General features: G+C 43.1%; 2 protein-coding genes, 1 non-coding gene and 1 pseudogene across 4 annotated transcripts; 2 read left to right on the top strand and 2 right to left on the bottom strand.

Annotated features, from left to right (window-relative positions):
- Positions 1–224: 224 nt before the first annotated feature.
- On the bottom strand, positions 225–296 carry TRNAM-CAU (transfer RNA methionine (anticodon CAU)). Its single transcript has one exon. It is a non-coding gene; the product is annotated as a tRNA-Met (tRNA).
- Positions 297–1,305: 1,009 nt separating this feature from the next.
- LOC126953544 (histone H4) lies at positions 1,306–5,286 on the top strand. 2 transcript variants are annotated; one of them, XM_050788978.1, is made up of 3 exons: positions 1,306–1,810; positions 2,005–2,252; positions 4,770–5,286. In XM_050788978.1, exon 1 carries the CDS (start codon positions 1,351–1,353, stop codon positions 1,660–1,662), a length of 312 nt encoding a protein of 103 aa, XP_050644935.1. In that variant the 5' UTR covers positions 1,306–1,350; the 3' UTR covers positions 1,663–1,810; positions 2,005–2,252; positions 4,770–5,286. The 2 variants fall into 2 exon arrangements, with proteins under 2 accessions (XP_050644935.1, XP_050644934.1); XM_050788977.1 differs by lacking the exon at positions 2,005–2,252.
- An 8,113-nt stretch (positions 5,287–13,399) lies between these two features.
- Positions 13,400–13,896, bottom strand: LOC126953537 (histone H2B type 1-C/E/F/G/I). The gene has a single exon (XM_050788970.1). It carries the CDS (start codon positions 13,839–13,841, stop codon positions 13,461–13,463), a length of 381 nt encoding a protein of 126 aa, XP_050644927.1. The 5' UTR covers positions 13,842–13,896; the 3' UTR covers positions 13,400–13,460.
- Positions 13,840–14,844, top strand: LOC126953334 (histone H2A type 1-H-like; annotated as a pseudogene).
- Positions 14,845–14,973: the final 129 nt, after the last annotated feature.

Here is a 14,973-nt window from a genome sequence, read left to right as displayed (position 1 = left end):
TTATTTATTTTTTTGAGACGGAGTCTCGCTCTGTCACCCAGGCTGGAGTGCAGTGGCCGGATCTCAGCTCACTGCAAGCTCTGCCTCCCGGGTTCACGCCATTCTCCTGCCTCAGCCTCCCGGTTCACGCCATTCTCATTTTGTTTTCTTTCATTATTGTTTAACCTAAAAAAATTGTAACTAGAGAAAAAAATTATCCGGAAGAGACAAGGAAAAAAAACACCTAGCAGAGGATGGTTTCGATCCATCGACCTCTGGGTTATGGGCCCAGCACGCTTCCGCTGCGCCACTCTGCTCCTCTGACGCCAAGCCTTCCTCACAATACTCTTAACTACTTACAGGCGATGCGCTCAGACCACTTCGTATTTTAAGAGCGAGCCTACGATAAGTTGCCTATTTCATACTTTGGCTACCACAGGTTGCCAACTCACTTTGGAAAAAGGCGTCTACCAGAATCAAACAGAAAACAAAACTAGGGATAGAAAAGTAAACATCAATACACTAGTGGGCTAGGTGCGAGAGTCACTCTGTAGTAGCTCACGCCTGCAGTCACTGCACTTCGGGAGACGAACGCAGGCAACATAGCAAGACCCTGTCTCAATAAAACAAAAAAAGGGGGGAAAAAACCCCCCAAAAACCCACCCCGAAACCCACACACTGGGTGCAGTTGTGAGGGGCACTTAGATATTGAAATGGCAATTACAAATTTTAATAAGTAGGGAAAGAAGAGAACAAACTGGGAATAGAATCAAGCCTCCGCGCGGAGGGGGATAATTCTACCACGAATCACTAACCTACCATGTCTTCGCCATCGGGAAGAAAACCGTTTTGGTTACGTTTCCCTTGGCTTGATGATAGAGAGGGTGAAATCTTGCAATTGTCAAACACTTCCGAAGGAGGTTTCGGTCCGCATGTGCTTTACAGTAGGCAGCAGAAATGCCAGTCACTGTGACCTTGGGGACAAAGCTGGACTCCTCAGGCTTTCGGTCCTGTGGACCGAAGCTCGTCTCCAATTGTCCTAAAGCAACTCAAGAAACAATTGATAATAATTTAAACATGTTGATTTCTTTAATCTGATTTAGCTGTTAAAACAGCCGTAAAACTCCCATTCCTATTTCCCAGCAATTGCGAGAGACGCCTCCACGGAACCCGCGCTCAGATGTCAAAGGCTGAAGTTGTTGGTGACGTCATCCAGGGCGGGGCTGCATAGGGTGAGACCAAGAAGCAGGACCAAAGTTCCCGTATGCGCGCTTTCAGTCTTCAATTAGGTCCGAATTCCCTGCATATAAGGGCGTCGCTGCTTTCCTCGGCTTTTAGGTTCCTGAAAGCGGCTTTGGGAGCTGGTTAGTCATGTCTGGACGTGGTAAGGGTGGGAAAGGCTTAGGTAAGGGAGGCGCTAAGCGTCACCGCAAGGTTTTGCGGGACAACATTCAGGGTATTACTAAGCCAGCCATCCGCCGCCTTGCTCGCCGCGGCGGTGTCAAGCGTATTTCTGGCCTTATCTATGAGGAGACCCGTGGTGTTCTGAAGGTGTTCCTGGAGAACGTGATTCGTGATGCAGTCACTTACACGGAGCATGCTAAACGCAAGACTGTAACAGCAATGGATGTGGTCTATGCGCTGAAGCGACAGGGACGCACTCTTTACGGCTTCGGTGGTTAAGGCTCCCGCTTACTCCACTCAGTATTTCTCTTTACAACCAAAGGCCCTTTTTAGGGCCGCCCACTTTCTTCGTAAAAGAGCGGACATCTTGTTATCCTGTTCCAGGTTTTTGCTGAAAAGGCAGTCGTGCACTAGTGTGCATTTGCAGGTAACGTTTAATTTCTCGTGGTTAATTGCGCATGTTTAGGATTTGGGCACAAAAAACTTAAAAGTTACTATTTCCTATTTGGGGGTAGTTGGTATGTTTAACATTTAGTTTTCTTGGACACCTTAGGGCGTTAGATAGCAGTGAGTAAGCTGTATTGGCACGGTTTATAATTCTCGTGGGGCTTTCCTTTTCAGTTTAAGCTTGAAGTGTTCGTAAGGATCTCAAGGATTACGGAAGTTGTAGGAAACTCGGGGAAGACTCCACGTTACTGTTTTCAAAATGGCGGGGAGGGCTGAGAACAAAGAAAGCTCGCACCCAGGCGGCGGTCCTTAAAGGCGAATCCGTGAGCGCAACAGATCTCCCTGAGTAGGATCGTAAATCTAAGTACAGGCGGCGTTTACGCTGCTGCTTTTGACTTGGTGACAAAACTGGTCAGCAAAAGGTAGTGTGGGGTAACAATATAAATGTTCATTCGAGAGCTATTAAGTACTGTTTCCATTAGACCTAATAAAATGTGTTTTTGCGTATTATAAGAACATTAAAAGAGTATCGCTTAGTGAGCAATATAGAAACATCACCAAAACCTTTTTTTTTTTTTCTTGAGACGGAGTGTTTCTCTTTCGTCCAGGCTAGAGTGCAGTGGCGCGATCCTCCGCCTTACGGTTTCAAGCGATTCTCTTGCCTCAGCCTCCTAAATAGGTGGGATTACAGTCGCCCACCTAATTTTTGTATTTTTAGTAGATCCGCCCGCCTCGGCCTCCCAAAGTGTTGGGATTTATAGGCGTAAGCCACCGCGCCCGGCCTGGATTGGCTTTTCTAATGGTGTCATTTTACTTGGTTTCTATACTCTGTCCTGAGCGGAAGTGACTTTTGTATACTTAGTTGAAATCAGGTTTATATTCTTGTCAGGAAGAGTTTATATGTACATACTGGTGCACCACATCAGAGACATATGTCTGGTTTATCTACGTTGAAGATAATAGGACAATTGCTGGTTTAGGATGATAGTTACATTGTAAAATCAGATTTTTCCTCTTTGTGGTCAGCAAGCAAATTGTAGGGTTCTAAGTTTGAAATTGGGAAAATCAGTGGAGTTACTTTGAGTGTCATCTTTTTCAAAGATATGGACTTGTGCATTAATATGAAAAGAACGATGTTATCGGAGCTAAAGCACTGGTTTGTATGAGGACATAAAATTAACAACAACAAAAATTGAGCACATAACATATGCCAGGTACCGTTAATGGCTCTGAGAATTATAGGAGTGAATGACAGTGAACAAAACAGTATTTTCTGTATGCATGGAGTCTATTGGGTGTGCGTTCACACATGAAGTAAGTAAAACTATCAGATGGTGCTAAGTGCTATCACTGAAACAGGCTAAAGAGGGAGGAGGTGATGTTTATTTTTTTGAGGTAGGGTCTTGCTCTGTTGCCCAGGCTGCAGTGCAGTGGTGCGATCTCGGCACATTCCACCTACACCTCGCTTGGGTTCAAGCAATTCTAGTGTCTCAGCCTCCCGAGTAGCTGGGATTACAAGCATGCGCCACCACACCCAGCTAATTTTTGTATTTTTAGTACATGTTTGGTTAGACTCGTCCTGAACTCCTGCTTCATGTGATCCGCCTGCCTTGGCCTCCCAAAGTGCTGGGATTACAGGTGTGAGTCACCGCGCCCAGTCGAGAAGGTGGTCATTTTAAATGATAGGGTCAAGGAAAGCTTTACTGATAAAGCGATAGTGGAGAAATAAAGACTAGAGAATATTCCAAATAGAAGACCAAGTAGCAAAGCCTGGAGATAGCAGAGTTATTGTGGCTGGGCAAAAGGGCAGAAGAGGTGCAGAGGAATGGAGATGAGGTCTGAAAGGCAAATGGAGGCAAGCTGTTCCTATATGGCCTTGTATGTAGGCCAGTGTAACTACTTTGGTTTTATTCCTAGTGAGTTGGGAGCCACTCAGGGTTTTAAGCAGAGGACTGAGATGATCTGATTTATATTTTAAAATGAGCTGTCTGGATGCCTAATGAAGAATAAACTGTGATGGAGCCTGGATAGGAGCAGAGATCAGTTAGTAGGGTACTAAAAAAAAGGAGTTGAGATGGCAGTGGCTTGCTCTGTGTATTAGTGGTAGAGGCTCTGAAAAGTTGTTGGATTCTTTATTTATTTTGAAAGAAGGTTGATAGTTCATTTCTGAGCCACTGAGTGTGTAGAGTATGAGAGAAAGAAAATTTATGGATGATTCCAGTTATTTCACTGACAGCAACTGAAATGGAGGTATCAGTTGCTAAAAACGGGGAAGAATACTCAAGGAACAAGTTTTGGGAAGAATTCCATATCTTAGTTTTGGACATCCAGAGAGAGTGTGAGATGCTTATTACACATATCTAAGAGGAAGATATACGAAGGTAAGCAGTTTGATACACAAATCTGGAGTTCAGAAAAGAAGTCTCGGCTGGAAACATAATTGAGAGTTTTTACTCCTATGAGAGTAAAAAAGCCAGAAGGTGAAATGACATCTCTTAGGAAAAGAAGGTTGATAATGAAGATAAGCAGTGCAAGGACTGAGCCCTGGGTTACAGAAGTAAGGAATGTTTGCTTTGTACGTACACATCTGGATTCCTAACTTGCAGTTTTACAAGTGCTTTCTTTAGTAATTGTCTGTTTCCGTAATTTTTGGAACACACAGAAAAAGTTATCCCTATTTTACAAATGTGGAAAAATGCCCTTGGTAATAAGGGTATGCAATAATATTGCAATTTTCATTCAAATAACCTGTTAAAGTTAGAACCATGAAGGGGTTACTTTGGAGACCCAGTGATAGATATTCATACCTTTTTCAAAATGTGCCCACTTTCCCCATATATTTTGCTTGCAATTCCAGGAGTTCTCAGGCCTCCTGAAACGTATTTGTGGAACTCAGCTTGACAGCTCTATATTTGATGCTGCCTTTTTTCTTCCCTTAGTTCTGTGGCTCCTGTTGGATCTGAGAAGATGGACGTGGAGGATGAAAATCTCTGATTATTTTGAACTGATGTTTGTTGCTGTGGAGATGCTGCCCATATGTTCATATTGTGGATGTTAAGTCAGTAGCCCACAGCCTTGTATTCCATATTCTAGAGACCCTGCTACTTGACATCTCAACTTGAAAGTCCAATAAATATGCACTTCAAACTTAAATAAGCTTCAATTTATTTCATTATCTCTGCAAAACAGCTTCTCCCATCATCTTGAAATTAGTGAACAGCATTTTACTGTTTTAGCTGGAGTCATTTCTGTCGTTTCCTTTCACATCCTACATAACAATCCATCAGTAAGTTCTATGAGCTCTTTGAAAACAGAATCCAACTGTTTCTCATTCCCACTTCTGGTCAAACCGCTGCCAACGCTCACCTTTATTGTTGTAGCACCCTCATTGCCTAGTTCTGTTCCACAGATTTCCAGTAAAGGGTGAGTAAAATCAGGTCACTCTTCTGCTGAAAATCCTCCAATGGCTCTCATTTCACTAAAAGGAAAACCCAAAGTCCTTTCAGTACCTTGCAAGTCCCCACTCTGGCTGTTATCTCTTTGGCCTCAAATCCCACTACTCCTCCTCTCCTTCCTTGCCCAGCTCCGCTAGCCTCTCGAACTTGCTGGAAGTATGTATCTCTTTCAGGGACTATATCCTGACAGTTCCCTTTGTGTGGGCAATTCAGCTTCTAGATTTAAGTGTTGCTGCCTCACTTCTTTCAAGTGACACCTTCTGTGTTGTGACCCCACTGGCATTACAATCCTGCTCCCTTCCCCACGGCCTTCCCACTATATTTTTCCCTGCTACTAATGATCCTGCAGTCTATTTGGAGAGTGAAAACATATGCTTATGAAAAGGAAAGCAGGAATGGAATATTATATGGAATGTCAGATGAGTGTAATTCAAGTCAGTATCAGAAGTGATAGTTCCTGGCTGTTAGGCCAATGACACGAATGTGAACTTTTTTCTGGAGAGCAGGGAACCATACAAAATCTCCCCTCCCTGCTTTGCTTCTGATTATGTCACAATTCTAACACCTTTCACAAAACTAGTTCTTACGCTGAGCATATTAGACTCAAATTATGTGTTTATCTTAACAAATACCTAGATGAATATAAATAAAATGAATATAAATCTAAATTAATTTACAGTTGATAAAATGAAATACCTTAGTATACATGTTAGGTTATGGCCTTCTGGCAGAGAAGGAAGGTATTTCAAGACCTGTCTTTTACACAGCAAGTGTTGTATATTAGCAGTGATTTTCGTAAAGTGCCTGGTCTTTTGAGCATCTACAGACTTTTGGAGAGATTGCCTTTTTTATAATCAAATTTCTAATACATGCAATATTTATGGAGGTTTTGTTTTTATAGAAGGCGAGATGACTTTTCCATGAATACATTTGTTCATTGTTGTTACTTTATTTGCTTCAAAATTTATAATTCTAGATACATATAAAAGAATGTAGGCCGGGTGCAGTGGCTCATGCCTGTAATCCCAGCACTTTGGGAGGCCGAGGTGGGCGGATCACGAGGTCAGGAGATGGAGATCTGGTGAAACCCCGTCTCTACAAAAAATACAAAACATTAGCTGGGTGCCATGGCAGGCGCCTGTAGTCCCAGCTACTGGGGAGGCTGAGGCAGAATGGCGTGAACCCGGGAGGCGGAGCTTGCAGTGAGCTGAGATCGCGCCACTGCACTCCAACCTGGGTGACAGAGCGAGACTCCTGTCTCTTTTTTTTTTTTTTTTTTTTTTTTGAGACGGAGTCTCGCTCTGTTGCCCAGGCTGGAGTGCAGTGGCCAGATCTCAGCTCACTGCAAGCTCCGCCTCCCGGGTTTACGCCATTCTCCTGCCTCAGCCTCCTGAGTAGCTGGGACTACAGGCGCCCGCCACCACACCCGGCTAATTTTTTGTATTTTTTAGTAGAGACGGGGTTTCACCATGTTAGCCAGGATGGTCTCGATCTCCTGACCTCGTGATCCGCCCGTCTCGGCCTCCCAAAGTGCTGGGATTACAGGCTTGAGCCACCGCGCCCGGCCTCCTGTCTCAAAAAAAAAAAAAAAAAAAAAAAAAAGTAAGGCCAGGTGCTGTAGTGCATGCCTGTAATGCTAGAACTCTCGGAGGCTGAGGCAGGTGGATCACCTGAGGTCAGGAGACAAGACCAGCTTGGCCAACATAGTGAAACCCCATGTCTACCAAAAATACAAAATTAGCTGGGCATGGTGGTGCGTGCTTGTAGTCCCAGGTACTCTGGAGGCTGAGGTAGGAGAATTGCTTGAACCCAGGAAGAGGAGGTTGCAGTGAACCGAGATTGCGACTACACTCCAGCCTGGGTGGCAGAGCAAGTCTCCGTCTGAAAAAAAAAAAAAAAAAAAAAAAAAAAAAAAAGTATTAAATCCATATACAAGTTATAAAGGATAATATAATGACCATGCTTGAACCCAGTTGCCAACCAGGTATAACAAATATTACAAATAACATCTCTCTCATCTCTCATCCTTCCACTACTTCCCCTGGAGGTAACCATTGCCTTGCAATGTTGCTTTCTTGGCATTAAAATTCCTTATGCTTTTCTGGTCTTTACAGTAATATTGCAAGTTTTGCTTGACTTTCCCATTTGATCCTCTTTGAGGTCACTAGTGCATTATTTTATAAACAAGAACATAGAGTAACATGGATTAAGTGGTTCACTAATCTTACTCTATCCTTTAATACTAGGATACTTTTCTCTTGCGTTGTTTTTCAATTTCCTTAGTAAGGAATTGAATCTTAAAATTATCTTATTCATATTTTATATACCAAACCTAGAATAATACTGTGTACATAGTTGGTATTCAATAATTATATGTTCAATTAATAATTTTTTTTCTGCAAATATGGAGGCAGTAGAAAAAAGAAAAAAATTACTTTTATTTTTCTTAACACAGAATGGGGAAACTTGGAAAAGGAAAGGGCTTCATGGAGAACTCTTTTTTTTCTTTTTCTTTTTTTTTTTTTTTTTTTGAGACGGAGTCTCGCTCTGTTGCCCAGGCTGGAGTGCAGTGGCCGGATCTCAGCTCACTGCAAGCTCCGCCTCCCGCGTTTACGCCATTCTCCTGCCTCAGCCTCCGGAGTAGCTGGGACTACAGGCGCCCGCCAGCTCGCCCGGCTAGTTTTTTGTATTTTTTAGTAGAGACGGGGTTTCACCGTGTTAGCCAGGGTGGTCTCGATCTCCTGACCTCGTGATCTGCCCGTCTCGGCCTCCCAAAGTGCTGGGATTACAGGCTTGAGCCACCACGCCCGGCCCAGAACTTCTTTTTTCTTAATCACACTATTGGGAGTTTTAGAGACAGCCAGATAGAGAAAGTTCTCTCCAGAGGAGCTGATCCTTTCATCCCAAAGAATGCAACAGAATTGTTAACATTTTGGCATTGAGCCTTCTAGTCAGTTTTTTATCCTGTAACTATACTACACATGTATATGATATATTAATATAAATGAGAATATATGATTTGGCACCTTTCCCAAAGTACTGTCCTTCAAGCATATTTTATGTTTATTTTTTTGACATTAGTTTTAACAGCTGCACAGTATTTCATTATGCATAAACCTTTTTTTTTTTTTTGTCTTTTTTCTTCTTTTAAGACAGTGTCTCTCTCTGTTGCTCAGGCTGGAGTGCCGTAACGGGATCATGGCTCACTGCAACCTCTGCCTCCCAGGCTACAGCGATCCTCCTACCTCAGTCTCCTGAATAGCTGGGACTACAGATGCACACCACCACACCGGAGTAATTTTTGTATTTTCTGTAGAGATGGGGTTTAACCATATTGCCCAGGCTGTCTCAAACTCTTGGGCTCAAGTGATCTGCCTACCTCGGCCTCCCAAAGTGCTGGCGTGAGCTACTGTGCCGGGCCTGATAAAACCTATTTTTAGTGAAACTCCTACTCTTCAACATTTATATTTCCAATTTTTAGCCATGATAAACAAAAATATGATGTTAAAATAGAATCAATAGAACAGGAATTTGTATATTTTTAAATATATGATGAAAATGAATGGTGGTAATCTAGGATGAGGACCAAATTTCAAACTTGGATAAGCAGAGCTGTGAGGATAATGAGGCCAGGCTTGGTCCTGCTGGGTTTGAGCCACCTATGGAATACTTAGTTCATATAGTATTTGGAAAACTAATTACTGTGCTTCTTGTTATGGACTGATTTACCCTCTTCCCTGCTGCATATGTTGAAGTCCTTGAAAATATGACTGCATGTAGAGTTAGGGTTGTTAAAGATACAAAATGAAGTTATTGAGGTGGGTCTGAATCCAATCTGACTGGTGTCTTTATAAGTAAAGAAGACTGGACACACACACGGAGAAAAGATAATGTGAAGACACAGGGAGAAGACAGTTATCGACATACCATGGAGAGAGACCTCAGAAGAAATCGACCCTGCTCACAGGGTTAATCTTAAGAATTGTAGCCTCCAGAATTGTGAAAAAAATAAATGTTGAAGTCACCCAGTCTGGTACTTTGTTATGGCAGCCCTAGCAAAGGAATACACATCTCAAACATTTTCATTCTGGGATTATTTTTCTCTGTATTTTTTCAATGTTATGTCTGCTTCTCTATCCTAGAAAAACAGACATACAGAACACAGATGCCCGCCCACACCTACTGTGTGCTGTAGGGAAGAAAACAGCTTTCCCTTCTACCCATCTGAAATTCATTGGCTGGGGCCCTGTAACAAAAGACAGATTAATGAGAGAAAAGCATATACATTTGATGCGGTTTGGATCTGTGTTCCCACCCAAATCTCACGTTCAGTTGCAATCCCCAGTGTTGGAGGTGGGGTCTGGTGGGAGGTCATTGGACCACAGGGGTGGTTTCTCAAGGTTTAACACCACCCCCTTGGAGCTGTTGGGATAGCGAGTTTTGTCACCTGGTTGTTTAACAGTATGGTACCTCCACCTTCTCTCCCCCTTGCTTCTGCACCACCACGTAAGATGCCTTGTTTCCCATTTGCCTTCTGCCATGAGTAAAAGCTCCCTGAGGCCTCCCCAGAAGCAGAAGCTGCTATGCTTCCTGTACAGCCTGCGGTTTTAGGAGCCAATGAAACCTCTTCTCTTTATAATTACCCAGTCTCAGTTATTTATTTATAGCAGTGTGAGAGTGAACTAATGCAACATTTATTTAATATAAATTTCACATGACATGGGAGCCTTCATAAGGAAATGAAAACCTAGAGAAGGGGTAAACCTGAGTATTTTTACACTAGGTTTGATGAAGAGTGGAGAGTCATGCAGAAATATAATAGGACAAAAAGAAGACTGTGAGCTAAGGTTGAAACAGAAACCTAGCAAGGTCTTTTTGTTCAGATTTCTCTCAGACTCTGCAGGACTCATACGAGGGTCCTATGACCTGCTTCAGGGGAGAAGAGTAGGGAAAAGTCAGAGAGACCTTACTGCCAATGATGCTTCTCAAATTCTTTCACCTTAAAATATTCAGTATGTTAAGGGGCCATATTTTGGGATAGTATGTTCTGAATGCTATCAAGATATACACTGCTGAGGGTAGTTGGGAGATAGTAACTTCTTGGTTCTTTTCAGAAATTATTTACTGCAGGAGTGACAAATACAGTGGTAGCAGCTACTCAAATCAGAGCCTAAAAATGATGTTACTTCTTTAGTGGTGAGGTGGTGTTCTTCAGCTTTTCAGGCCAGGAATTTACACCAATCAGTTTCCTTTGAAGTGACCTATGTCTCAAGGATACAATGGATTCAGGAAAGTGTGGCCCTCATCAGCCAGCCAATTTCCTACATTCCAATTAAAGAACATACTTATCAAGGTGCAGAAGTTCATCTAAAAACATGGCTGTGATTTGGAGGTATATGAGGGAAACCTAGTCAACAAATGGATGCAAAATAAATGTAGCAAGGTTAGCAAAGTTAATAGGAAACTTGGGAAGAAAAAAGGAGTAAAAAAGTACTAAGCAATTCTTACGTGAATTTCTAGGTTTCCTTCCTTACAACTCAACACATCTGACCATTAAATGAGGCACCCCTAGTTCTACTGAGGGCATGAGACAGTCCCTGGAAAATATGACACATGTTGCTTGAATTGGCAAGCAACGATAGGGAAATCAAACAGCCACAGGCGGTAGGATGTCTTCAAAATGCTTCAGAGGAAAGCAATGGCTTTAAAGAGGGGATTGAACTGTTCAAAGAGTATTATTTACACTGCCAGACAAAGAAGCCCTTTTCACATCAAACGCTAATTATTCCAGGCCTCAGGACTCTTGGCTTTAATTGTGGGCAGGATGAAAGGCACCTTCTCTATCATTTCAACCAGAGGCTTTAGCCACAGTTAATATTTAGGGGGTCATCCTCTGTGCAGACACGGTCCTAAGTGCTTTAGCTGTGTCCTTTTATTTGTTACTCCAGCAGTGTCATGCAGTAGTTACTAATTATTATTCCTGTTTGGAATAAACAGGTAAGGAAGTGCTTACAGAGGAATTAGATAAATTGCCCAAACTTAGGATTGAAACAGGCAATCAGGACTATCACTTCCTGAGTGATGTCCCCCTTAATCCATGCTTGAATATTTCACGAATATATAATTGAAATTAGCTTTGGAGAGCAAGAAATGAATGCCTTAGTTATATATGGAGCTTAGATAATTTTTTTTCACAAATTCCATTACAAATTTACTTTGAGACCAGCCTGGGCAACACAGTGGGACCCTGGCTCTACAAAAATCATAAAAACAAAATAATAAAAATTAAGCGGGTGTGATGGTGCGTGCCTGTAGTGCCAGCTCCTTGGGAGACAGGTGGGAACACTAGCCAGGGAGGTTGAATGCAGTGAGCATGTGGTTGTGTCACTACACTTCAGTCTGGATGACAAAGTGAGACCCTGTCTCAAAACAAAAAATTAAAAACAAATTTTGGTCACTTAATGTTCACAGTAAGCTGCTATGTGGGTAATAAATAGAAAATAATGACATGTAGGTAATAAATAGAAAATAAGATTTTTAGAGCTCACATTTACACTGACAATGCCCAAGGTTTCCCCTCCAGAATATAGTGCTCAGAAAAGTTAAACTTGCTGCCAGGTGATCTTTAGGGCCCAAAGGTCACCATTAATATTATTTTATTTTTAAAAGAAACTTTTCCTGGTGTAAGGACTTTGCTGTGCGACAAAGAATATGTGTATCTCCTGACGAGTTTTCTTTTATTGATTGAGCCTAAATTTCCTGACTTCTGTGACAGCAACTAGGCTTCTGCTTGGGATGTTCTCTAACGAATAGTGGGAAGTAATCCTTACAATCAGATAGAGTAGCTTCAAATCTCAGTTTTATTTATGTGTAAGGGGCTAGTTAACCTAAATTCTTGAAGTCATCCACCTGTAAAAGAGGATATTCCATTTCACAGCTGACTGTAGGAAAAAAAAAAAAAATCAATGAATGAATGTATTCTAAGGACTACCACACAAATGTTAATTCCTTGTAACCCTCCTCTCTTAAAATGAAATTTCAGGAAAGGAAGTAGCTGTGGACAAAGTCGTTCCAGGACACGGAGGAGGTGGCTGAGGGAGAACACAGTCCTTGGAGCCTTAAAAAGGCTTACAGATAAAGCATATGAATGTAGCACCGGGAATTTTCATTTCTTTGCTCCAACTTCAGGCTATCCTGTTGCCTGTTCTTTCTCTTAAACCTCAATATGTTCAGCTAGGAAGATGGTAGAGTTCCTGATCTTGCCAAGAGGTAATATATATAGCTACGTGAAGTAATCCATTAATTATAAACTCAGTAAAATTTGTAAAGAAATTAGTAGAGTTGGAAGGGGGATAATGAGAACGTCTGGTAGCGATCTGCCATGGTTTAGAAATGCAACCAACAGAGGTGATTTCCTCCGTCAAATGCCGCTCCAATCATTTACAAGTTAACAACGAACTACAAGACGAATTTCGCTTTCTCAGAGCTTATTTTAGATTTAATACTACCCCAAACTTGATTTCCACCCGGCTACTCCAAGTCAAGGGCAATAGGATGTTAAAGTGAAACTAAAAGCGAAAACATAGCTTTAAGGTGGTGGTGTGCGGGAAGAAAAGTGGGGATCAACCTAGAACACGATTTTTCCTTAGCTGCTGAGTGAAATGTCTCATATTAAGCTGCATACGCACTTACTCCTTGGTGATGCTTACAATCTATAGGGGAAAAAACAACGAACCTGGACTTTTTGAGGGCAGTCTCGCTCTTATACCCCAGGTTTGAGTACAACGGCTCGATCTCGGCTCACTGCAACCTCCGCCTCCTGGGCTCAAACGATTCTTCTGACTGCCTCCCAAGCAGCTGGGATTAAGTCTGCCACCATTCCCGGCTAATTTTTGTATATTTTAGTAGAAACGGGGTTTCACCATGTTGGCTAGGCTGGTCTCGAACTCCTGACCTCATGTGATCCGCCCTCCTCGGCCTCCAAAAGTGCTGGGATTACAGGCGTGAGCCACTGCGCGCGGCCTAACTTGGACGTTTTAGTAAACCCTTACTATCCCATGTGTTGCTTAGCCATTTTACCTTGCCAACTCTGGAAAATTACAGATCTTTAAACGACAACATGGGTGGCTCTTAAAAGAGCCTTTGGGTCGTTGGCGCTTTTACTCAGGTAACTATTTACTTGGAGCTGGTGTACTTGGTGACAGCCTTGGTGCCCTCCGACACCGCGTGTTTGGCCAGCTCCCCGGGGAGCAGCAGGCGCACGGCCGTTTGTATCTCCCTGGAAGTGATAGTCGAGCGCTTGTTGTAATGCGCCAGGCGGGAAGCCTCGCCTGCGATACGCTCAAAAATGTCGTTGACGAAGGAGTTCATGATCCCCATAGCCTTGGACGAGATGCCGGTGTCGGGGTGGACCTGCTTCAGCACCTTGTACACGTACACGGAATAGCTCTCCTTACGGCTGCGCTTGCGCTTCTTGCCGTCCTTCTTCTGTGCCTTGGTCACCGCCTTCTTCGAGCCCTTCTTCGGGGCAGGGGCTGACTTAGCTGGTTCTGGCATGTTCGCAGCCGAAGTGACACCGTCAAACGACCACAGGGAAATGCTGGCGAGCCCCAACGCCCTCCTTATTTATTCCGTGTATATGCAAATGAGGCTTGCTGAGTTTCGGTTTCTGATTGGTTCTTTTAATGTCTGAATATACGATAGGCCATTTCTAAATTCCTAAATCTCATTGGCTCTCCCAGAAGCTCAACCTCATAATTTGACCTTTCAACTATAATTATGTAAGTCAGAAGTTTTTTTTTTTTTTTTTATTTTTTTTAAACATCTGCTTTTCGATTGGCTGAAATCTGCGCTCAGGAGATAGCACAGGCCACTTTACCGAATATAGATTATAGTAGTTTAGCTGGTTGCGTTTTACTAGAACCAGTCACTTTCCTTCTTCTAAACAATTATTTAAATACTTCACTGCGTCTGGATGTGGAAAGCAGGGCAGCAAAGCTGGCGCCAAGGCTCAAACACACTCTTCCAGGGCTGGTCTCCAGTTTTCTGTGGGCCGAGGGCACCGCCTGCTCCGCAAGGGCAACTACGCCGAGCGGGTGGGGGCCAGCGCGCCCGTGTACCTGGCGGCGGTGCTGGAGTACCTGACCGCCAAGATCCTGGAGTTGGCGGGCAACGCGGCCCGCGACAGAAGACCTGCGTCATTCCCCGACGCCTGCAGCTGGCCATCCACCGCGAGAAGCTCAACAAGCTGCTGGGCAAAGTTACTATCGCGCAAGGTGGTGTCCTGCCCAATATTCAGGCCGTACTGTGGCCCTGTCTATACAAGTGACTGACTAGGCGAACAGGACTAATGAGAAAATGTCTAATATCGCAAGTAAGTGCTTTAATGTATTCGGGAAGAAGCAAGTTCAATAATGTTTGCAAAACTGTGTAAAGTTTACATGGACAGGGCCACTCCAGTGTTCAAGTTACCCTGCAGAAGAGGCTAGTGGGGATGGTAGCCTGGAATATCAATAGGACCCAATGAAAAGTAAATGAGAGTCGTTGGAAAACCTAGTTAGTCTGTCCTTTAAAAATTCTCAACCGAAGCAAAACACCATTTGGGACAAAATACAATTCAGTTAACATTTGTTGCTCACTGTTTTATGTCGGTGACTTCTTGGCTTGTGATTTCCCAGGTACACCACCC

This window comes from Macaca thibetana, chromosome 4 (assembly GCF_024542745.1).
Source record: "Macaca thibetana thibetana isolate TM-01 chromosome 4, ASM2454274v1, whole genome shotgun sequence".
NCBI classification, from domain to species: Eukaryota; Metazoa; Chordata; class Mammalia; order Primates; family Cercopithecidae; genus Macaca; species Macaca thibetana.
The sequence above is the reverse complement of the archived record's forward strand: the minus strand, read 5'-3'. Positions and strand labels throughout refer to the sequence as shown.